The sequence below is a fragment of the Lolium perenne genome, chromosome 7 (genome assembly GCF_019359855.2).
Source record: "Lolium perenne isolate Kyuss_39 chromosome 7, Kyuss_2.0, whole genome shotgun sequence".
NCBI lineage: Eukaryota > Viridiplantae > Streptophyta > Magnoliopsida > Poales > Poaceae > Lolium > Lolium perenne.
In genome coordinates, this window is record NC_067250.2 from 85860646 (window position 1) to 85886122 (window position 25477).

Sequence of the window (25477 nt, forward strand, 5' to 3'; positions counted from 1 at the left end):
ATGGAAATGGCTTAGCTGAGAACTGAGAAGTTTGGCGATGGCTTGTGGGCGCGGCGACTGCCTCTCTAGGTCAGCGATAAAACGTAGGGACCAGAAGAGATGTAGGTTCACGTACGGAGACGGTTCTATTTTTTCGTAACCATTCCTAGATCTCAGTTGGCCAACAAACCATGCTAGCTAATAGGGTGTGCGCCTTGGTTTTAGGGGCTGCCGTGATTGTTGTTAGTTGTTGTAGTCAGGGGATAAGTATGCGGGGTGGCATTTGGTTTGTAATTCTTTCGATGCGTGACACCAGACATACGCAGCTTTCATCTTAATAGTAAAGATCCATAGACAATGTTTGAACCATATGTTGGCTTCAAAGTCGTAATAAGAATAAAATGAAGAATATCAAGTGTCAATTATGGTTTGAAGAAGATGAAGTGAGCTCTCTCTTCTCGAAGATATCATATGCTTGAAACTTATCATTCATATGGTGATCATGGATATGTGAAGATGTGTTGAAAAAAAGCTCTCCCATAGTGGAGTATGGGGAGAAATCCGCAAGACTTCATCATGCAAGCATAATCAAGAAATATGTTATATCCTGTTACGGTCCATATCGTCTGCATCTAGCTCAAGTGAAATGCGCAAGGTTAAGATTTGTTCTTGATATTATTTCTTTCTTACCGGTCTCGTATTTTATTTAGTAGAACGAATTATAGCTTAGTTGTCGTACTATCAAGAGGGCTCTCGAGTGAGTGACTCGATCGTATCATTTCCAGAGAGCTCCAACCTTGCATCCTTGCATCTTATTTCTTGGTTGTTAGTTGGATCTTATCTATATGATAACTTTAGAACATACACAACTCGTACTCAACTCTAGACACGCTCCATCTACCTACTCAGCAGAGGCCGCTATTAACTTCTACGTAGGCTGCATCATGGACAACTGGGCACTGGCCTCGCAAGATATGTTCGTTGGGGTCGCTGGCAAGCGTAAACAAACGTGGTCCACTCCTCTGTCTGCAAGTGACTTCAAACTGATCTAAATAAACAGTTCAGTTTGGCAACAAAGCATATATAAAATTGAAGTATTACAAAATCACAGTATTTTATGCATCCTCTAGCAATACTTCAGTTTTAGAAAAATAGGTCTAGAGGTGTTTTTCCAATACTTCAAAAATAGCATGTTTTGAGGCGTAATGAAGTAGGAGTATCAATAATGCAGTCTTTGGTCACAGCCAAACACATCAAGGTATTTAAAATTGTGATATTGTTGAAATACTTCAAAAATACTTTGCTACCAAACATCGGCTAAGTGTGATCCACATTTGTAGGTGGCCTAGGGCCCAACACCTTCCCCAATACCTTCGTCCCTAGTGGTTCCCTCGCCGTTGCTTTGGTGGAAGCCCGAGGAAGTCGACTAGCTTGGGGCCCCGACATCTTCGCTCCTAGTGGTTCCCTAGATTTTTGTGGATGATTCGGATAATCTAGCAAACCCCACTCTGTCCTTCTCTCGCCGGACGATGGCGCATACGACGGTGTCACCTCACGCGGTGGCGCTCGTCCCTGTCTGACCCGACGCAAGTCGGCAACTCGGCATCCCTGCGTCCTCATCCCAGCCTCGACCCAGAGTGACCACCGAATGGGAATTTCCGGAAGCATATCGCATTTAGCAATGGGCTCCGGCCCAGCCAGTATGTGCCCTCGACCTGGGCTACTCGTCCGCTACATTCCAGCCCATCATCTCTCAGTACATCAAACGGGCCGTCATTTCGCCGGACGACGGCTTACCTCGCGCAGCGCTGTTCCGTTTCCTTTCTTGCGGACCACTACTAGACACAGAGGCGATCGAGAGGGGTCGGAGCGGAGATTTGGGGGTAGGCGGCGACGCAGCAGCGGCGACTCCGCGGCGGCCGGTCAGAAGCCACCGCTCCTCTCCCCTACCTGAGGAGCGTGCCTGCCTGAAGGGGTGAGAGATGGCGCCGGCGAAGGGGTGGAGCCGGACGGTGGGGAGCGCGCGGTCCTTCGTGGGGAACGCGATGGGCGGCGTCCGCGGGTGGAGCAACGCCGCCTCCTGGGCCGTCGCCGGCTCCCTCGCCTACTACCTCTGGGTCAGGCCCGCGCGCGAGCTCAAGAAGGAGCAGGAGGTATCCATTTCCATTCCCCCCTTGCTACTAATTCCAGTTTCCTCTGTGGTTGTCTTCTGTTGGGTGGAACATTCTGGACGTGTTGCTTTCTCAGATCACCGTATACAGGTTGCAGTTACTCACGTTTGTGCCTGCCTGCTCTTGTTGCTTTTGGTAGGGACCGGCGAATTGTCCACCATTTTTTTCTGCCAGATTTCATTTCACTAGTGGAAGCACCACTTAAATCACACCTGGGCCGGTGTTCCACCTTCGTGCTGTGATGCCATTTTACTTGTAGAACAGATTTCATTTCACTATTGGAAGCACCACTTAAATCACACCTGGGCCGGTGTTGCCCTCGGTGCTGTGATGGCATTTTACTTGTAGAATCAAATCAATCAATATGTACCTTCTCCCAGCAAGAATAATGTAGTGATTGCATCTTAATAAACGGTTTGTTCAGCGCATAAATTAAAATTAGACGGCATACCTGTGAAGAACTAGGTACTAAGGTGGCAATACCACTTTGGCGAATAAATGACCATTCTCTTATAAAGGTGGAACTATTTGCAGCTCTTGCATCCACCATATTGAAATGTTAATATAAATTGTTACTTTCTGTGAGTTGTCATTTTTTTAAATTGGCACTTGTTTTATTAAAAATGTCATACTCCAGTAGCATGCCCTTACTTACCTGCAAGCAATACAGACAAATTTCATTTGGTCTTGTAGTTACTCTCATGTGTCATGTACTCATGTCTCATAACTATCCTTCTAAGCGGTTATTACTTGTTTATCTGATTTTTTCTTTGATTAAGCCTTGCGATGTTTCCATTCCATTTCATTCACACATATGCCTTAATTTGGATGTGGATCCGGAGAATGAACCAAATTATTGGGCCGGTGTTCCCCTTTCGTGCTGTGATGCCATTTACTTGTAGAATTAAAATGATAGGCTTAATATGTCACTTCTCCCAGGAAGAATAATGTAGTTTTGCATTTTAAGAAACGGTTTGTTCAGCGCTTAAACTAAAATTAGACGGCATACCTGTATAGAACTAGGTACTAAGGTGGCAATACCACTTAGCGTGAATAAATGGCCATTCTCTTATAAGGTGGAACTATGTGCAGCTCTTGCATCCACGATATTGAAATGTTAATATGAATTGTCACTTTCTGTTAGTTGTCATTATTTTTTAAAATTTGCACTTGTTCTATTAAAAATAGCATACTCCAGTAACATACCCTTACTTACCTGCAAGCAATACAGCCAAATGTCAGTTGGTCTTGTAGTTACTCTCATGTGTCATGTCTCATATCTATCTTGCTAAGCGGGTATTATTTTTTGTTTATCTGATTTTTTATTTTATTGAGCCATATGCTGTTTCCATTCTATTTCATTCACATATGCTCAATTTTGATGTGCATCCAGAAAATGAACCAAATTACTTCAAAGCATTGCAGTGTTATTATATTTCAAACTTTTCCCCCTTTTAATATGATGTTGAATCTGGTAAATTTTATCTACAGTCAGTTGAAAATGGCATATGCATTTTTTTCCCAGGAGCGAGCTGCTTTAACTGCTGCCTCGGATCCTTACCGTTATGTTGAGAAACGGAAGCCAATTCCTGACCCCCAGGTAATGTCATCTTCCCACTTTCACTACATCCCTGAGACCCAGAAAACAAGCTATTCCATGTACTGATTCTGTGTGTTACTTCCTATAATATGACCAGGACACTGGCCTAACTTACGGGAAGAAGAAGGATCCTACAAAGTCTGACAACTAGTTCACCTGGGAGCATCGTGTACCAAAACGAGCCTTTCTCTTCTGCCTGGCAACGTTCCAGTATGGGATTTCCACAAGTCTGATTGCTAACACATGATAAGCATATCATTAAAAAAATGTTGCTTCCTCATGCTAGCAAGCCCTCTTGTTGTTGTCGAGACTCTGCGTTTTGAGTAATTTAGCTTTCGCTTTTGTGTGTTCTGCTTGTTCGGACGGATGAGGTTTTTGTTAGATATACGAGAATTCAGATACCGGAAATGTAAATGTGTAAATTGCCCCAGAACGGCTGGGGACATCGTACTCACCTTGTCTTTGCTTAGCTAGATGTTCAGAAATTCGTGTACGGACATGCTGCCATCATGCACTTCCTTTTTTTCCTTGTACTGTATACCGTCACTGCTACTTGCTACTAGTGCTTTCAGCATGCTAAAGAATAAAGAATAATTATACGGTGTCTATGATACGAGTGTCAATTGCTGGTCTGTAGCATGATACTGCTCGATTACATAAATTGTGGTCTCTCCTGCTGTGGTGGACATGGGTTGTAGGAGTCTTGTGGCTATTGTCGCCTGAACATGATTTTCGAAAGAAAGTTGCATGTTGTTCCGCATATTATTTTACTACTAGATGAATTTGGTACAAACTTGTCACAAAACATTGCACCAGCCGCCGGATCGTCTTTGCTTTCATTTGTTTGCTTTCATTTTTTTTTTGCGAGTTTCATGTTATGGATCACCGGAGGATCATGAATTCATATCCTATATCATGCAGCAGGCTGTACTGTGAGGCTAAGGAAAGATGTGGGAACTGAGGAAGAGTAATTGAAGTGAGGCTATCTTTCTTGTGGCAAGGAGGAGCAAGTACAAGAAGATACCACTTACTCTATTAGTTAAGCGGAGACTGATATGCAAACCAAAAGAAGGATGGTCTTGAAATAAATAAATAAAAATCCCAAGTTGTCTTAGATTTTCTGATTTTAGATGTATCTAGCAACTAAATAGTGCATCCAAGTATAGAAAAATCCAAGACAAGTTTTATTGGCCGGATGGAGTAACAAAGATTCAATATTCACTAGTAGAAAAAGATGCTTTTGTTTTTGTTCAGAGCTGCCTGGAGCTTTAGCACCGGTAAGGCTATGAACCCAGACTAAAAGGTGCATTAGCACCAGTTCAAGAGCCTAGAGTTTTACCAACGGTTCGTGGCACGAACCAACGAACCGGTGCTAAAGGTTTTCTGCTCCCCACGCACCTCCACACACACACACACCTCCCCTGGATCACCTTTTAGCTTTGTAAAATACAAAAGAAAATAATATAAAATATAAAATCTTTTGAGATTCATGTATGTTACGCAAATAATTTGGGGAAATTAACAAATTTGAATTTTGACTTTTTTTGCATAAAAAGTATAGAAAAAGGTAAAATGTCGTTAACTTTTGCATACGACGTCGAAAAAGTGTATAATATATCAAAATGATCATGGGAAAAAGTTACATCCGAATTCACCGGGGTTTACCCGGTTAGCCAATTTTTAGATTCTCAAAATTCCAAATAAAAATATGAAAGCAGGAAGATTTTAGTTTTGCTAGAAATTCAGGATTTTTTTTAACTTTTTAAAAATTAAAATTAATAATTGCATCCTGCATAAAGATTACTATTACTTTTAGACAATTTTTTGTTTTTCAATTTTCAGGTTTTAGGTTTAGCAAAAAAAAATTAATTTTTTAAAAATAATACAAATTAAAAAGTTAATGTTTATTTATTTATTCAAGATTATCATTACATCATTACTTTTGTTTATTAAAAGAATTATTTGAAATTCAAACAATAAAAATGTGACATCTACTAACATGTTAATAGGATTGATATGATACTACTATCACATACATGCGCGCGAAGCACTTGGAAGCGGGACGGGAAGGAACTCGAAAATTAAGCGTGCTAGTGCTAGAGTAGTGGGAGGATGGGTGAAAAAAAATAGAAAAAAAGAGGGATTGAAAAATAATTCAAAAAAAATTGGATATAAAAAATGGCACCGGTAGCGGGGTTCTGCCACGGCAATGTTTTGGGGCATTTTCCTGCCGCGGCAGACCCTTTAGCACCGGTTCATGTCCTCTCACCCGGGCGTTCGGCAGCCGCCACGTGGTGCCCCTTTAGCACCGGTTTGTAATTGGGCCTTTAGCACCAGATGCTTTGCACCGGTTGGGCAACCGGTAAAAAAGCCCCTTACCAAATAAATATAAAAAATGGCACCGGTAGTGGGGTTCTGCCGCGACAACGTTTTGCGATTTCCTGCCACGGCAGACCGTTTAGCACCGGTTCGTGTCCTCTCACCCGGGCGTTCGGCAGCCGCCACGTGGTGCCCCTTTAGCACCAGTTTGTAACTGGGCCTTTAGCACCAGATGCTTTGCACCGGTTGGGCAACCGGTAAAAAAGCCCCTTACCAAATTGGATATAAAAAATGGCGCCGGTAGTGCGGTTCTGCCGCGGCAACATTTTGGGGCGTTTTCCTGCCGCAGACCCTTTAGCACCGGTTCGTGTCCTCTCACCCGGGCGTTCGGCAGCCGCCACGTGAGGGAGGGCCTTTAGCATCGGATGCTTTGCACCGGTTGGGCAACCGGTAAAAAATCCAATACCAACCGGTGCTAATGCCCTGTTTTCCACTAGTGATTTGATGTCATCTTAGGAACGAACACAAGCTTGGTTATTTGCTTGAATTTTATATCATGATTATATAATAAGATTGTATGTTATCACATATTTATAGAAAATAGGAAAAGGATTGAACTGTCAAAACCTCCTTGAACACATATGTGGTCAAAGCCCGCTAGTTTCAGGATGGGATACTTTGGGCATCTTGATTTATCTTAAATTGGGTCTACTGCATTGGGCCAACAATAACCCTAAAACGGGAAACCTGTATTAATTGTAAGCGGAAATTCCGATTCTGTTCCGACGGAAAAGGTTGTACCGTTTTTGTTTTCATTTCTCTAAAAATGTTTTGTTTCCGTTTTTCCAAGGAAAAGTGAGAATCTCTCTCCTCCATTTTCATAGTACGGAGAGTCCAATGACATAACATTTTTGTGGTAGAAATGGCTGGTAAAAGATGGGGTTTTAGCTTCAGAAGATGGTTGTATTAAACTGGAAGAGAGAGGAGGCGACCCAAAAAAAAAAAACCTAGGCTTTCATCCCTCTCGCTGGCAACGCTGTTGTCTACCCCGCCTCCAACGGCCTTGGGGCATTGGAGGTGTGGTGGACCATGACCTCTCGCCGTCGGGAGGTTTTCGTTCCTTTTTTAGGTATTTGCAGTGTCTTATTCAGAATGGTGGGATGATGGCTACATCCCAAAGTCAAAGTAACGTCCTCCTTGCCCTACTCCCATTCCAACACTGCGCCTAGCGTCGGCGGAGGACGTGTGGAGTTGTCTTCTCGGCGGATCTTCTGGGATCCGGTCGCTATTCGTTTTAGTTGGTGAGGTTGCAAATCTAACCTTTGACCTTTTGGATCTATGATTCTCATTTTTAGCGATAGTTGCTGCTTTAGTGTAGTGGTTATTTAAGATCTTGACACAACGACTTTTCAACTGTCTACTACAACAAGCTCTAAAGTCGTATGGAAAGGAATGCACCCAAAACGAATTCAGATAAACAACCACCATTGAGACCGTTCGTGCTTCGATCTAAGACAGCTAAACACTAAAAAGCAAGACCACTACTGTTGAAGAAAGCAACTCAACTTGCACAATTTCAAAGATAGAAAAGCAACACAACTTGCACAATCTGACGGCAAACCACTGTGAGCGAGTTTGCACAACCTGGACAAACGTGTCGGTCAAAGAAAGCCAACATCGGGCACGGGAGAAAAAGAAGCGAAAGCGGCGGCCAACTGGAACGAACACGCCCTCCACCTCCACGTCCCGTCCCCCAAAATTCGCAGCAAACGACGGAAAAGCAACCCCATCGAGCTCGCCGACGCCGACGCCGCGTCCGATCTCATCCGATCCATGCCATGTCGGACCCCGACGGCGCCGCCGAGCCCCCAACCCCGACCCCTCCTTCCCCCTCCCCGGTCCCGCCGCCCGCGCCGGTCGAGTGGCCCGAGGACGGCGCGCTGACGCGGGACTGGGTGGCGGCCTTCACCGCCACGCTGGACTGGTGCTCGCGCCGCCTCCCGCCCGACCAGCTCCCCTCCATCCTCTCCGCGGACTTCGTGCGCCGCCTCCTCCTCGCCGCCGCCGCCGTCCTCCACCGCGAGCCCAACATCGTGCGCGTCGACCCGCGGCCCGACCAGGCCGTCGTCGTCGTCGGGGACGTCCACGGCCAGCTCCACGACGTCATGTTCCTGCTCCGGGACGCCGGGTTCCCCTCCGAGGACCGCATCTTCGTCTTCAACGGGGACTACGTGGACCGCGGCGCCTGGGGACTCGAGACCTTGCTCCTCCTACTGGCCTGGAAGGTGAATTTCCCCGCACCATCCTACTGGCATAAGCTTATTATATGACCAACACTGTGCGCACCTTTATGTCTACTAGTATCTAGTAGTATTTATGTATCTCCGCTTAATTGATGCAATAGATAGAAATGTGCTGTGCAAGAAAGCTGAGATATGACCAGATTTTGTAGCTTCATAACGAAATCATCAGAAATAATATGAACATAGATTTTAGTATTTATGTATCTCCGATTAATTGATGCAATAGATAGAAAGGTGTCATGCAAGAAAGCTGAGATATGACCAAAATTTGTAGCTTCATAATGAAAATCAGCACACAAAAAGAACACAAGTATTCCTGTATCTCCGATTAATAGATACAATCGATAGAAATGTGTAGTTCAAGAACGTGGAGTTATGACCAAACATTTTAGTTTCATAATGAAAACTAGTCCAAAAATGTATGATGAAAGCCATTCTTCACATGTTCCTTCCTTTGTTTGAGCTGAACTTTGCTTTACAGTTTCTGGGGCATTCTGATTGATTTGTGCCTTCATATTGAAAATCAGACATAATTCTGTGGCCTAGTCCCAAACATTAGATCATCTACCGCTAGCATCAAGGACTTTGTCTCCCAGTTTCCGCAAAGTCTAACACCCTTACACAGTGTAATGACAGCCTGAGAGATAAACAAGATTTGGCATATAACTAGCTAATTATCCTGTTCACACTGTAAACGACGTAGTAGATGATAGATCCGCTTAAGCTCTGAGGCAATGTAAACCTACCATCTAACATTCCTCAACATGTTTCATTTCCTGTAGATATTTCTACCAAGTCGTGTGTTCCTTCTCCGAGGAAATCATGAATCCAAGTACTGCACATCAGTATATGGTTTCGAACGGGAAGTAATGGTCAAATATAAAAGTCAAGGCGGTCAAGTCTATCGGAAATTCTTAAGATGCTTTGAAGATCTTCCTCTAGCATCAATAATAGCAGGATGCGTCTACACTGCCCACGGGGGGATTTTTCGTGGGGCGGTTGTATTACCATCGAAAAGGGCGAAAAGGGCCAAGAAAGGTCACAAATACGTAGCGACTTCCGCCGAAGACTCTACTACTTTGAAGCTTGGATCCCTGGACGAATTGTTAAAAGCAAGGAGAACTGTTCTTGACCCCCCGTGGGAGGGTTCGAATCTAATTCCTGGAGATGTGCTTTGGTCTGATCCTTCCTTGGAGAAGGGTCTTTCTCTGAATAAGGAAAGAGGAATTGGCTTGCTATGGGGTCCAGACATCACTCAACAATTTCTATATACAAATAATCTCAAGGTGTGTTTTCTTAATTACTGTCACAGTTAGCACGCTTGATTTAAATAATCTGATTAGTTGGATTATGTCTTACTAAGTTATTTAGTTTTATGCTCGGAATTTCATGTTTGCATCCGATATTACAGTGTAAGAAATCTTTAAAAATGTACCTAAAGAATGTTAGTGTTAGGGAGTTGTAATCTGGAACATGTTGATGTACTGTTTAGGTCTTGTCATGTTTGCTTGTTTTATCTATCATTATCTTTTCATTGCATCTTCCATTTGGAAAGGTGTTTCTTCAATGGTGTACATTCTTACTACTTCAGTGTAGGCTCATTTGGTACATCAAGCACAGTTATTTAGCTTCTTGCGGATTTCCGACTGTTGTCATTTTCTTTATGCAGTAACACTATTTAAGATACATTATTGGTAACTAAAATGATAAGATTTATGTTGCCATATTTTGTCTCAAGTACCTATTAGGATAGCATTTTTTTCTACATAACATACTGGCAAATTATTCCTTTTAACTTTTCATATTGTCTCACAGTTCTTGTTTACATTAGTAACTGTAGTAATTATATGTCTGATCAGTTGTATATGATAGAAGTTGTAATTTAACTACTAAAGTACATCTATTTTGTGTCCTCGGAACATTAAATTGCAAATGTGAGTCGAATTGTATGCTTCATGGTTCTAATTATGTTCCAAACATTGCTAAAATAAAAGGAAAAGAACTTTCTACGCTCACAGTTTATATTCAACATTGATAACTTAAATATCAATAGATATTGGTTATACTTTAAAGTTTAGTCTGTGCACATGTTATGAAATTTGACGGTAGCACGTTATGCATTTTCCTTCATAGCATTAGAAACTGGATACTATCAAGAAAATATAGAAGTTTTAATTCATACTTACTTCCAATTTTCGTTGAACAAAGTTAATCATCAGATCACATGAAGGTCCAGATGCAAGAGATAAGCGACATGATCTATTAGGAATGGACAGTGGGTATACAACTGACCATCAAGTCGCATGTGGAAAGCTAATAACACTCTTCAGTGCTCCAGACTATCCACAATTCCAGGTTATACTTCGCCACATGATTTATTCTTCATGCTTAGAGTATGCTGCAATTTGTACTTTGTACAAGTTTCATAAGTCTGATTGATTTTACAATTACAAAAAATTGTATTTATTGCATATTGTCTCGTTACACTTGGAAAAGATTGTGTACTGTTAATCTAACGGTCAATATCCGACTCCGGTACAGGCTTCGGAGGACCGCTACAACAATTCTGGAGCATATCTTGTCCTCAGCCCTCCTGATTTTGCTACCCCTGATTTCCATAGTTTTCAAGCTGTAAAGCCTCGGCCTGCGGTACGTGCTACATGTTGCATTTCTAAGCTTGAGAAGTCTATGCCTTAGTTAGTATTTGATTCTATGATGTTTATGTGGGATGAATCATTTTCCCTATTCCCTCCGATCCATAATAAGTGCAGTGGTTTTAGTTCGTTTAATTTAGTTCAACACGCTACTTGTTATGGATCGGAGGGAATAGAAAAAAAATACCATTATGTGTATCATTTTAGTATGGTACTTATCTCTTGTGGTATGGGAAATAAATATACTATTTTTTTGGTGTAGGCGAATCCATACTATGATTTTGAGGAAGTAATTGATTCTGACGAAGAGCTAAATCTGGGCGCGATGGACACTGGCAATTTGAGCAGTTGATCATATCTTGTATTGTTGTATCATTGTAAGCTTGTGAACCATCACCGTGAACTAGGGAAGTGACAACTAATTTTTCTGTAGTTGATCGATGCTAACATGCAGGCTTTTGAAGTAAATATTCTGTTATGTCCGCCACGTTTATTTATCTGATGTTTTGTTTTCATCCTGGTCTATATCCACATAACCAGTATCAAATAATTCCTGGTAATATTGAGTGCAGAAAACCAGAATGACAGCTCAGAGGATTTTCAAGTCCAATCTTTCTGTTAGCAAATTGTCTTGGTTATCTTGCAAGGATGGGTGCTGGACTTCACCACCAAACTTGCAGGAGCCAGGCACGTTTCCCTCGGAGGATTATGCTACTTATAGCAACCCAAAAGCTAGGAGTGCACCAGCTGTAGTTGCGACCAAACAATGTTGGTTTCTGATTGAATTATGCAATGTTGGTTTCTGATTGATTATGCATCTGTATGCACTCCTGCCTATTCTCGTTGTTTTTCTCTGGTGATTTGTTTTTGTCCAGCCGGAATGACTGGGTGAATTCTCAATCTTTGGTGTATTTGTTTTTCACTTGAGTTTTCTCAAAGACGTGGTAGTTAGACTAGGCAAAGCCAAGACAAAGCAGGCAAAGTACCGGGGACTTCTTTTCTGCTTCTACCATACCAGGTCAACTCCTAGAAGCCTGCCTCCTAAACTTATTTAAATTTCTAAATTAGTCTACTTCCTCCGATTCATATTACTTGATGCTAAAATAGATGTATCTACAACTAAAATATATTTATATTAGTATCAATATGAATCAAAGGGAGTACCAAATACTAATTTAGAAGTTTAAACAAATTCAGTGCCAAGAAGCCCTGCTAGAATCCAGAATGAAATGGGCCTACGGTGGCTATGTAAAGCTGATGATGAGGGGCAGTGCATGTTTCTTCAATTAACCTCCGAGTTGAAACTCTTCGACTCTTCTTAGTTCTGCAGTGCAGTTCGATTTTCATGTACTTCTTTCATTTTAAATTAATAGACTTAGCTTTGTTCAGATACACATGAATCTACACCTTCTGAATTAATTGATTCAGCTTATACGGACGGAAGGAGTATATGTTAGCGTTCATCAGCGGTAGATTGTTAAGTTCAGATGTTTCAGTAAAGGAGTGCATAATCAATCAGAAACCAACATTGCAGAATTCCCTGTCAGGTGTTATTGCATTGCGGCTGCCCTAGAACTGCTGGCTTCAAATTCCCTGTCTAGTTTCAAAAAAAAACTAAAAACAATTCTGGCTCCTATAAAAAAGACAAGTTCTGATGCTATAACATGACTACGTACAGCATATTTTTTTGTCTTTTTTGTACACGCCATATAAAATGTTGTTTCTTCACGAAAATTTGTGCACTAACATAGAATGTCAAGATGTACACCAACAAATTTATATCAGAATTTTTTTAATATTTTTAAAATTGTTTTTTAATTATTTTATATAATGAAAGCATTTGCTCCTATGAGCCAAATTGCCACCTCCACAGTTCAGCCCATTTCATATCTTGTTGTGGTTCAGTTCTCTGATATACCAGCGCTTAATATTAGTAGTTATGTTGCTGTACATTTGTGAACACAAATTTGATATGTTGCATTTCAGCTGGCCCCGAACTGCAGGTCGGAAACTCCCTGTCAGATTAACAACTTCTATCCAATTGACCTCTTGCTTTATGCACGCTGGTGTTTGCCGTGTGAAGACGCCGGTGAATACATAGGCCGCTGTGCCTGACGTTGGAAGATGATGTTCGTGGCGTTTTTTGGCCGGCGAGATGCGGTGACATGAATGTTGTTCGGGTTTTGGCCGTCCGTGGCACAAAAATGTGTATGGTGACAAACTTGTGCAATTTGGCATCTGCTTCCGCGCCTGAATTTCTGGCAAAGAGATATGGTTGGTTCGTCACGCTTATCTTGTGGCTTTATTCGCTTTTTCCTAGAGAAGCTAGAAGGTCTTGTTTGGTAGAGGTGTTTTGATGTGGTTTGCAGTGTATTATACCAGCCTAAGAGCATCTCCACTCCCCCAAAGCGTCCCCAAAGCAATTTGGGGCGCGCCGGACCAAAAAACGATTCCAGCCGCGTCCCGCAAAGCCCATTTTTATCCGGCGCGCCTCGATACGGTGTCCGCGCCCCGAGCCCGTCCCCGTCCCACAGGGGACGCACCGGGCACGCCGGACACAACAAAAAGCGATGCGGGCCCGACGCGTCAGTGGCTCGGAAGCCTAAAACCCTGTCGCCTACCTTTGGTCAAGCGACGTTAATGGCGTCCCTGTTTTCCCAGGTGACGCATGGCCGCGTCTCGTCGTGCATGGCCGCGTGGCCGTCCGCGCCGGCGTTATTGCGTGCAACCACTCAGCGCCAATGAGCGGTTGGATCCGACGTGGGCGGCCAACAACAACGACAACTGGTGGAAGGCGTACTTCAAGGCGAAGTACGACGTCGAGATGCACAACAACGACGAGCTCGTCGGCGGGCCCAACAGCTGGAACAAGGACGGCCGCGCCCTGTTCTGGGGCGTTCCGGGGCGCACCCTCGAGAACGCCATCAGCGGCATCCGCAACGGCGCTCCAAGGTTGGAGACGCCATCGTCACCGCCACCCTCTCCTCGAGGAGGACCATCGCAATGGCAGCCGAGGAGGACGACGTACTCGTCCTCCTCGAAATCTTCTTCCTCAGGACCGGCCCGATCGACGCCGTCCTCGCCGTACCGCTCGGCGCCCTACAGCGTCCCCAAACGCGAGGTGAAGGAGGAGCCGGCGACGCCCGTCAACACGAGGTGTGGCGGCAGCGGCAGCCGGCGGCATCAAGAGAGGCGCGGCGGCGCCCTCCTCATCCCGAAGCCGGAGGTGAAAGAGGAGCCAGAGGAAGCGACGCAGGCGGCGCTGCTGGCGGAGTACGAGCAGCAGCAGCGGCTCATCGCCAGCAGCGACGACCACGAGGACTGCCCAGGGCTGCGGGCGGCGTTCTTGGCGTCGCTCAACGATAAGGACGCCTGGAGGGGCGACGTCGAGACGGCGATCGCCATGTCCATCCGCGACTCCGGCAAGCCGCTCGTGGACCTCACCGACGACGGTAAGGCAGGACCAAGCGGCTTGGTGAAGGACGAGCCCGTCGACGAGCGCGTCAAACAGGAGGTCGTCACCGACGACATGTAGAACTTCCAGCAGTACTACGACGCCTCCGGCCGCCGCAAGTACTTCTAGATTAGGTTTAGTTTAAATTTAATCAATTTTGTTCGAATCTATGTAAGTTTGAACGAATCTAATCGAATTTCGCTTAAGTTTAAAATTTCCGAAATTTTGTTTGGGGACGCGACTGGGGAGCGACGTTCCCCAAACGCAGCACGAACGAAACACATCCTCCAAACGTTCGATCCAGCGTGTTTTGGGGGACGGTTTGGGGATGTGGCTGGAAATGCTCTAACCTAATCAGAAATACTGAAAACATTTTTGGTCCGTTTGGCATACGAGTATTGGATGGGGCCAACCCTTGTAATCCCTGAAAAACACGCTTGCACACGTCGAGCTGAAGTGATAGTGCGACACCTCTGTCGCCTCGCGTTTTTTCTGCTCGTCATCCGTACGGACCAGGGCACCTCTACCTAGAAATAGCTGCTCCTAGACCACGATTATATCCTAGCTAGCTAGCAACACAGAAGCTATTTCACACGTACGAATGGTTAACCTTGTTCCGGCACGTGCTTTTGGCCAGAGGCTGTGTAGCACGTACAACTTCTGGTCGGCAAACACTTCTAATCACTCTTCCCAAATAAGGCCAAAAGAGTGTATGGAGAATCAAAATTTCCTAAGTTTGACTGTGTTTAAAAAAAAGGACACCAACATTTATGCCACTAAATTAGTATCATTAGATTCATGATAAAATATATTTTCATTCTATAGATATTTTGTTTCATAAATATTATTATATTTTGCGTAAACTCAGTGTTAGACTGTATATACGGTAGTTCGTGTATTGTACCTCTACCCATGTATTTATGTACATTATAAATATAAACACACGCCAACCCTAAAGGGTGTTGAGCGTTCCCAAGTCATTGTCTTACATGGTATCAGAGCGATCGATCGCTCATGTCGTCTTCCGCCGCTAACCCTAGCGTCGCCGCCGCCGCGTCGCTCCCTGTCGGCTCGACCATGTCCACGACACCTGGGATGGATTCCTCGTCGTCTCATCCTCTCGTGTCGCCGTTTCTCGCGGCGCTTCTTGCCGGGCAACCGCCGCCGCTCGCTCCCTGGCCAATCTCCACGATGGGCGTGGGCTCGATCGCCTCGGGCAGATCCTCGATCGCCGCCTCTGTGAACTCGTGGCCCTATGCCCCGCAGTTGCCGCCGGTTCCGGCGCCGCACCATGCCCCCGCCTCGTCGCTGTTTCTGCCATCGCATCAGGCCCCCGCCCCGTCGCCGCACTCCGCGGTTCTCATGGCCTCGCCTGGCTCGACGCCTTCGTCTCGCCACGACGGCTCGTCATCCCTGGTGCCTCTTGGAGCTCCTGCCTCCACCTATGGTGCTGGCTTTGTCGGCCAACCTCTCTTCTAAGGTATGCCGCCATTGGCCTATGGCGTGCACCCGCCTTCGTCTGCTGCGACTGTGTCGCCACCTGCAACCGTGTCGCCACCTGCGGCGCCCCCTGCCCTGGCTTCTGCCTCTCGCGACGTCGGCTATGTTCGTGATCCGCCACCGATTCATCTGGCACACCTTGCGACCGTGAAGCTGAACCCCAACAACTACCTCCTGTGGCGCGCCCAGGTGCTCCCGCTTCTTCGCAACTACTACCTGGATGGGTACGTCGACGGTTCCCTACCGTGTCCGCCTCCTGTGGTTCAGCTCACCACGGCTAATGGCCACCCTCTGACTGTCGCCAACCCTGCATATCGCCAATGGACTGCTCAGGATCAGGCTATTCTCAGTGCAATTCAGTCTTCGCTAATGCCGTCCGTGGCGGGCATGGTGCTCTTCGCCACCTCCTCTCGTGACGCCTGGGGTACTCTTGAGTCCAGCTTCTCCTCTCAGACCATGGCATGGTCCAATGCCATCCGCAAAAAACTCGCTGATTTGCACAAGCTGGATAAAACTGTGAATGTCTACTACAACCAGGCGAAAGAACTGGCGGACACCCTGTCCTCCATTGGGCAGCCGCTTCGGGATTCTGAGTTCATCGGGTATCTCCTTAAGGTACTTGGCTAAGACTTCGACTCTCTCGTCGAAAACATTGAAGGGCGTGATGCGACTAACCCAATCACGCCACATGATCTGTATGCTCGTCTCCTCAACACGGAGCAACGCCTCGGTGCCCGGCGTCCTGATACTTCTTCTCTGGACTTTGAGGCTAATGCCCCGTCTCGTGGTGTTGCTGGCGGCCATCATCCTCGGCCCCCTGGTGGTTCTCCTCAGCCGCTCCAGCCACCTCGCGGTGGTCAGCCTTCCCAGCCGCAGCCCACGTTGGGCGGACGTGGCCGCGCTTGGGTGTGCACCGCGTGCGGCGCCAAGACGCCCTGCCAGCTCTATGGCATAGCTGGCCACCTCGCCTCCCGCTGCCACCGTCGCTTCAAGCAGGATTTCCTTGGTATTGGCAACAATGGCCGAGGCAATGACAAGCAGGCTGCCCTAGCTACGCATGGGGCTACTACGACCTATCCGGTTGACCCGACTTGGTACATGGCCACTGGAGCTATGGATCATCTAACGCACGAGCTGTCCAAGCTCAACCCACGGGAGTCCTACACCGGCCATGATCAAATTCGCATCGCTGATGGGTCAGGTATGCGCATCACTCACGTTGGCCAGGCATCGCTTCTTTCCCACACCTCTAAAAATATTCGCCTTCTTAATGTGCTTCGTGTTCCTTCGGTCACTCGTAATCTCCTTTCTGTGAAGAAACTTACAATTTATAATGACGTCTTTGTTGACTTTCACCCATTTCATTTTTTTTTGTTAAGGATCGAGTCACCAGGGACATTCTTCTTAGAGGACGGGATCACCATGGTCTCTACGTGCTTGATGCCCTAGCCGCCCCGCAAGCTTTCACCGGCGTTCGTGCTGCTCCTTCACAGTGGCACGCTCGCCTTGGTCATCCCGCCACCCCCGTCGTCCGCCATGTGTTGCGTCGCCATGATCTCCCTTTTGTGTCGAATAATAAAGCATCTTCAGTTTGTCATGCCTGTCAACAAGGTAAGAGTCATCAGTTGCGTTTTCAGAGTCTACTCATGTAGTTAAGGCTCCCCTTGAGCTTGTGTACTCGGATGTGTGGGGCCATGCCCAAACCTCTGTCAGTGGTCATAATTATTATATCAGTTTTATTGATGCCTACAGTCGTTTTACCTGGCTTTATTTACTTAAACGCAAGTCTGATGTATTTGATATTTTTATTCAATTCCAAGCACACGTTGAGCGCCTCCTCAAACATAAAATTGTCCATGTTCAGTCCGATTGGGGGGGGGGGGGGGGCGAATACCGTAATCTGAGTTCTTTCTTTCAGAAACATGGGATCACGCATCGTGTTGCTTGTCCACATACACATCAGCAAAATGGTGATGCTGAGCGCAAGCACCGCCATATAGTTGATACTGGCTTAACCCTTCTTGCACATGCGTGTGTACCTTTTCGGTTTTGGAGTGATGCATTTACCACTGCTTGTTTTTTGATAAACAGACTTCCCACACGTCTTCTGCATATGAAAACACATGTTGAACTCTTGTTTTATGAACCTCTTGATTACTCATTCCTCAAAGTGTTTGGGTGCGCATGCTGGCCTCATCTTCACCCTTACAACAGTCACAAACTCGAGTTTCGGTTCAAAAAGTGTGTGTTCCTTGGTTATAGTTCCATGCATAAGGGTTATAAGTGTCTTCATATTCCTTCCAATCGTGTCTACATTTCCCGTGATGTGGTCTTTGATGAACACTTGTTTCCCTTTGCACCTTCTTCACCCACCGATTCACATTCACCTCCTGTTGTTTCACCTCCTGCTTTGCCTGTTCAATTTGAAGATGCTGCATACTCGCCTGTTTTGTTGCCTAATCATGGTGCAGGTACTAGAAGAGGTGCTCGTCTCGAGCTGCTGGACAGTCCGAGCAGCTATGCTCCTGTTACTGTTGGTGCAAACAGCGACGTCGATCGATGCATGGCCCATGCAGTCCCTCCGATCGACGTGCGCCCACCTGCATCGTCACCGTGGGCCGATGCGTCGTCACCGGCCTCTTCGTCGCCGGTCTCCTCCACGTCGCTCCTGGCTGGGCCGTCGTGCGCTGCCGGGCCGTCGCCCCCGGCTTCTCCTGCACCGGGTACCGCTGGGCCGTCGCCCCCGGCGTCGCCTGCGCCAGGGCCGTCCCCGTCGCCATCTCCTGCCCCAGCATCCGCTGGGCTGTCGCCTCCGGCGTCACCACCTTCTGTGTCGCCCACTCTCTGAGTGGGCCGACCGCTCCTGCCTCGTCGCCGGTCATACCGGCGCCTCCTTCGACTACTGCACATGTGGCTTCTCGTCCTCACACGCGCAGTAAAAGTGGCATTGTTTGTCGCAAGGAGCGGACTGATGGCACTGTGGCTTGGCTTACTGCTTGTCTATCTCAGGCCGTTGCGGATCCGACGGCTGAGCCTCGTCATTGTACAGCAGCCATGCAAATCCCACATTGGCGCAGTGCTATGGAACTTGAGTATCATGCACTTTTGAAGAATGATACGTGGACTCTTGTTTCTCCCAGGTCTGGGGTCAATATCATTGACTGTAAGTGGGTGTTCAAGGTGAAGAGACATGTTGATGGTTCTATTGAGAGGTACAAGGCGCGTCTAGTCGCCAAAGGGTTCAAACAACGATATGGTCTTGACTATGAGGATACATTCAACCCTGTTATCAAGCCCACCACTATTCAGATTCTGCTCTCATTGGCTGTCATGCGTGGTTGGTCCCTTCGCCAGTTGGATGTTCAGAATGCCTTTCTTCATGGTGTTCTTGAGGAGGAAGTTTATATGCGACAACCTCCTGGTTTCTCTGACCTAGATCGTCGAGATCATCCGTGCCGCATAGTAAAGGCACTCTATGGCCTTAAGCAGGCTCCCCGTGCATGGCACGCTCGTCTTGGTACAGCTCTTCGTGCTCATGGTTTTGTTCCTTCTACAGTGGATACATCTCTGTTTCTGCTTCAGCGCCCAGAAGTTACTATGTATATTCTGGTTTATGTGGACGATATTATTCTGGTCAGCTCCTCTATCACTGCCACAGACCGTCTGATATCTTCACTTGGTGCTGCCTTTGCTGTGAAAGATCTTGGAAAACTGCATTTTTTCTTTTGTCTTGAGGTTACTCATGATGATACTGGTCTCTCTCTCAATCAGCACAAGTATTCACAGGATCTGTTAAGGCGCGCTGGTATGCTTCAGTGTAAGCCTGCGTCTACGCCCATGTCTCCATCTCAGCTGCTTACTTCTGTTGATGGTACACTTCTTTCTTCTGAAGAGGCTACAGAGTATCACAGTGTAGTTGGTGGCCTGCAGTACTTGACTCTTACTCGCCCGGATATCTCCTGTGCGGTGAACCGTGTGTGTCAGTATCTTCATGCTCCTCGTGATTCTCACTAGACAGCTGTGAAGCGCATCTTGCGCTATGTGCGCCATACGACGTCCTTTGGACTACGACTCCGCTCTTCCTCTTCATGCTTGCTTTCTGCCTTTTCTGATGCGGACTGGGCTAGGAATCCTTATGACAGGCGGTCTACGAGGGGATATGCAGTGTTCTTTGGTCCTAATTTGATTGCCTGGACTGCTCGTAAGCAAGCTACATTGTCTCGGAGTAGTACTGAAGCTGAGTATAAAGCTGTGGGTGATGCTACAGCTGAACTGATCTGGGTACATTGTTTACTGCGAGAGTTGCGTGTTCCGCAAACTCAACCTCCTGTTCTTTGGTGTGATAACATCGGTGCTACATATCTGTCATCTAATCCAGTGTTCCATGCCCGAACAAAGCACATCGAAGTTGACTATCACTTTGTGAGGGAACGTGTTGCACAGAAGCTACTTCGAATCAGGTTTATCTCATCAAAGGATCAGCTTGCTGACATCTTCACGAAGCCATTGTCCTTACCTTTGTTTCAAGGCTGTAGGCGCAATCTTAACCTGTTAGATGTTCGATGACACGGTTAAGATCGAGGGAGGGTGTTAGACTGTATATACGGTAGCTCGTGTATTGTACCTGTACCCATGTATTTCTGTACATTATAAATATAAACACACGCCAACCCTAAAGGGTGTTGAGCATTCCCAAGTCATTGTCTTACACTCAGACAAAATTGAAAATAGCTTGACTCTCCAACAAAGATGAAGCTACACTCTTTTGTGGACGAAGCTAGTGGCTAACTAGTAATGATGAGTTTTTTTGAGGACCTCACTTTATGGCGGATGATGTGACACTATTTGTGGCTCCTTTGAAGCAGCATATCCAATACATCACTTTAATATTTCATGGTTTTGAGGAGTCACTGGCCTTTGCACTAACATCCAAAGAGTTGTCCAGATAAGATTTGGCCAAGTTAACCACGATGACATTCTTGATGGCCTTCCAAAGCACCTTGGGTTGCCTCTCTCGGTTCGGTGCCTCCGTACATTGGACTTTCAACACCTTGAACTAGAGTGTCTGGAAAAATTCCCACTTGGAATGGGAAGTACATCACAACGGCGGGGCACACCTCTATTGTCAAGTCGGTGCTCACATCACAATCCATTTACCACTTGATCCCACTCATTGTTCCTCCCAGGACAACACATAGCATCAACAAAATTGAGAGGCCTTCTTATGGTCGGCCGCCAGTGGGCAATGCAAGGTGAATTGGGAAATGATATGTAGACCCAACAATCTTGCAGCGTTGGAATTCTTAACACCGACCACTTTGCAAGATCCCTTCGCTTGAGATGGCCATGGCTTGAGTGGAAGGATCTGGGTGGGCTTGGGAACCCTTGTAATGAATTGCATATGGGTCTTTTTTGGGCAGCCACAAGAATTTTGTTGAGAAATACAGAGATGACTCCCTTTTGGCAGGCAACATGGCTCAGTGGGAAAAAATGAAAAGATATAGCTCACCTCATTTACAAGATCTCCACTAGAGAGAAATGGAATGTGAAGCAAGCCCTCAACAACAAAGGGTAGATCTCCAAGATTAACATGAAAATGGACTTCACAATGGACCACATCTGTCCATTTGTATCTCTTTGCATTCCACTTCAAGAAATCAATCTTCATGATGACCCTCCAGATGATATTACTTAGACTTTTATCGAAAATTGGCTAATACACAGCTAAATCCGCTTACATGGCGCCATTGTTCATTGCAACTCCCTCGCCTACAAGCTCTTAGGTTTGGAAAATATGGGCCCCTCCCAAAATTAAGTTCTTCGCTTGTCAAGCCAGCCAAAATAGGCTTTGGGCCGCTGGGCTGTCACGAGAAGAGGTGATGTGCAAAGGGGGTTCGCTTGCTTTGCAAGTGGGTGGCTGAGTCTGTAGACCACCTTTTTATCCATTGTAGATAAACCATGAGGCTTTGGAGCTTAATCGAGGAATGGCTAGGGCTGGGCTTGATTGATCTCGATGCTTGGCTGATGCAAACAATCCATTCTTGGTGGTCCGTTATGACAAAGGTCAAAACTCAAAAGACTTGGCTTAGATCACCCTCTTACTTGTTGGGATATTTGGAATGAGGACAATGATCGGGGCATCTAGGAAAGTTAAAAATGAGGCGAAGCTTTGGATTTTAGCGGGCGACAAGCACCTGATGAGTATGACACTATTTTTTTCTTGCAAACTCCTTTCTTAATTAAACATGGGGAGCCATGCATAGGGTCGTAGTACAATAGGTGTCATTGTATTGGTTTGGTTGCTTTGGAGAAATCCCTAGAGGAAAGTGTTGGACCATGGTCAGCATATATAGCTGATCGATTCGATTGATTCCAAAGATCGAGCATGTGACGGGTGGTGTAGTAGGCAAATTCATTATCAGTATCACTAGCAGTGGTGGGCATGGGCATATGCGTATCACAACATGCTCCCCACACCAGCGCAGACCTAACATGCATCTAGCCATTGCCGGCCAGCTGGAAGGTCTCCATCCAGAAGAGAGACGACCGATTCGAGATTCGAGACGCCCTCAGCCCCTGATTAATCAACTGTACAAGGTTGATCGATCGAGATGTGGCTGCATGTTCGTCCGGAAGCTTATCAATTCTTCCGCAGGCGCATTTAGAAGTTGGGAGTACGTTTAATCAATTCTGGTATACCTTGGTCAATGGTTGTTTATGATGTCGGCAGGAGATCGATCTCGCCTGCTTCCGGGTGTGTTTGGATTGCTACCAAACTATACCCTACCAATTTTTTGGTCATGACCAAAAGATTGGTTATTGTTTGGATAGTTGCTAACTTTTTGGCTTGCCAATGCTTCACTACCAACTCTAGTTCAATTTTTTAGCCAATATTGACCAACTTGTGAGCAAGGAATAGCTCAACCAAAATATTAGCTAGCCAAAAATTTGATAGGGCAATCTTGGGTACAAACCAAACACACCCTCTGCCACTGCCGTGACCGGTTTGCGAAGTTCATTTCTTCTTCACCTGTAGGGCTTCCATACTCCGGCGACATTCCACCTAGGCAGCAGAGACCGTTGAGCAGCCTAGGCAGCAGGATTCTTCACGCAACCTCGACCTTCTGCAGTTCTGCGCTAGAGATGTTACCGCCACCAGCAGATATTAATTCTGAAATTTATATTTAGGCCAATTGAGCGTTTGTGTTCGTATAAACAAGAGATAGGAAATTAAACACGTAAATAGATCTAGCTTTTTGTTTGCGCCGAACATTTGCGTCCTAAACCCTGCACACACCCTCGACTCCTACAGTTTGACCATGTTCGTGATCTAGGAGTTTGATCCCGTCATCGAGTGGTTTACGTGGCGACGTGGACTTCTTCAACCGAGAACTTATCATCGTCCTCGACGAGGAGCATGAGGATGAAGACGAAGGCCTTGACGACGACAAGGAGAGTGGTCACAGCCACGGTGATGCCCTCTTCGAGAACACAACAGTCTCCAGACGTCGAAGTTCTAGCCGGTGGACCTCACGGAGGAGGATATTGAAATGGTCATCGCCTAAAGCGAGCTCGACCAGTGGATGGCCTCGCCGTCCAACTATGGGAGTCCGCGGTAGCTCAAGGGAGGTCAGTGACTCCTCTGATCACGCATGGGTGCACTCAGGCGTGCACGTTGTCCCCTCCTCCCTCCCCCGCAGTTGCTGGTGCAACAGACAACTATGTACTAACCATGGCCTTGGGCGCCTAAGCAGGGGTGGAGCTGCATGTGCATCAGGGTAAAGATTATTTTAGCACTAATTGTGAGCTTAATGAAGTAAATGCATCAGGTTAGACTAACAAAAGTGCATCATGGAGGCACAATTTCAGCTAGAAATGTTGAACATGCATCAGGGATACTTCGCTTCCAGCTCCGTCCTGCGCCTAAGGTCTTCGTCCACCTTGATATCGACGACCCATACAAACCGAAACGGATACAGTTTATGTCTAAAATGGATCGAGCCGCTTCTTTAGAAAAAAGAAAATAAACTAAAGACGGGAGTGTTTGAATTCCGACACGTTCCGATCGATCGGGTGGCATGAATGCCCTGCCCTAGTAGTGCGTATCCACACTGTCAGTAGCAGGATATTTTCGTGCAGCTGCAAGCCGAGAATCCAGAAAATATCTTTCATGCTGTCAGGCCCCCACCACGTCAAGAGGAAAATTCGACGAGGCTCGCATGATTGCACGCAACGCCCGGCCGGCTAGACCGAGACGCCCCCATGCATACGGACGCGCCGACGCGGGACCGTCGGCAGCGCGGTCGGCAGGTCGAGCGCCGTCGGCTCCACGGCGCAACCAATGCCGATCCGGTCGTCTGGCAGCTGCGAACCCACGATTTGGTGCTTCTGTGGGTATCCTTTCGATAGCTAGCTACCCAGTAGCAGGTCGTGTCAACTGTCGGGGTTGTCTTGGTTGAGTATGGATAGGATGGTCAGCTACTCAGCTGTACTGTATGTCGACGTGCCTTCCGCGCCCGAGCTCGAGCCTCGCAGATAATCATTTGAATAGTGTAGTTAGCTGTTGTCTGTAAGCTAAGGGCATCTTCAGCGGCATGACGCAAACGGACGCTGAGCGACCGTTTTCATCCGTCGTGACCGGAAATGCGTCTGGAGCCTGTTCCAGCGGGGCGACGCAAAGTGATCGGGCCGTCCGCGGAGACGCAAACCTGACCCAAATATGCGCCAGGTTTGCGTCTCCGCGGACGCTCGCTCCGAGCGTCCGCTCGCTTCCCCACGGGCCCTCATGGCAGCGACCTAGGTTCGATCGGCCTCTAATTCACAACCGCCGGCGACCAACCGCCGCAATGGAGCGCCGAACCGCCGCGGAAGAGCAACCGCCGGCCTCTTCATTTTACGCGCCGCCGTTAATCCGCGCACATTATAACCCCCGCGTCTACGGTAATTCAAGTTCAACCGCCTCCTTCTTCATCCTCTTTTCTTCTTCAACACCGGCACGTCATGAGCGACTACACGCTGTCGTCCGACTCGGAGAGCGAGGGCAAGTCGCCCGGATTCCTGCATTGGTGGGAATCGCCGGCGACGCCAAGCGATCCAGGCTCCACGCCCAGCTACCCTACCTCCACACCGAGTGAGGACGAGGAGGAGGGAGGCGGCAATGGCAGCGAAGGCCAGGAGGAGGACGGAGGCGGCGCTGCCAGCGACGCAGACGACGAGGAGGAGGGCCATGAGGAGGAGGAGGACTCCGACAGCAAGTTCGCCCGATTGGAGGCGCAGGAGGCGGCGGACGACAAGGCGGTGGCAAGGAAGAAGTCCAGGGCGCTGGCGCGGGCGGCGCGTCGTCGTCCGTTCACCGACGACGAAGATGCCATTTCTTCCAGTTTCAAGTCCTCGACGGGCGCGTCGTCCTCCAGTTCCGACGACGAGGTGACAAGCAAGAGGCGGAGGAGTTTCCACGACGACGACGACGCAGGGCCTTCGAACAAGAAGGCCAAAAA

General features: G+C 47.0%; 2 protein-coding genes across 3 annotated transcripts; both read left to right on the forward strand.

The window, feature by feature from the left end:
- The first annotated feature begins 1784 nt into the window (after positions 1-1784).
- Positions 1785-4358, forward strand: LOC127316788 (uncharacterized). Its single transcript, XM_051347255.2, has 3 exons — positions 1785-2132; positions 3676-3750; positions 3848-4358. Exons 1-3 carry the CDS (start codon positions 1962-1964, stop codon positions 3899-3901), a joined length of 300 nt encoding a protein of 99 aa, XP_051203215.1. The 5' UTR covers positions 1785-1961; the 3' UTR covers positions 3902-4358.
- A 3386-nt stretch (positions 4359-7744) lies between these two features.
- LOC127316787 (serine/threonine-protein phosphatase 7) lies at positions 7745-11544 on the forward strand. 2 transcript variants are annotated; one of them, XM_051347253.2, is made up of 5 exons: positions 7764-8354; positions 9155-9658; positions 10581-10727; positions 10914-11021; positions 11289-11544. In XM_051347253.2, the coding sequence occupies exons 1-5, from the start codon at positions 7908-7910 to the stop codon at positions 11376-11378; spliced, it is 1296 nt and encodes a 431-aa protein (XP_051203213.1). In that variant the 5' UTR covers positions 7764-7907; the 3' UTR covers positions 11379-11544. The 2 variants fall into 2 exon arrangements, 1 of the variants encoding a protein (XP_051203213.1); XR_011747985.1 differs by lacking the exon at positions 11289-11544 and having other exon boundaries at positions 7745-8354; positions 10592-10727; positions 10914-10927.
- The last annotated feature ends 13933 nt before the right edge of the window (positions 11545-25477 follow it).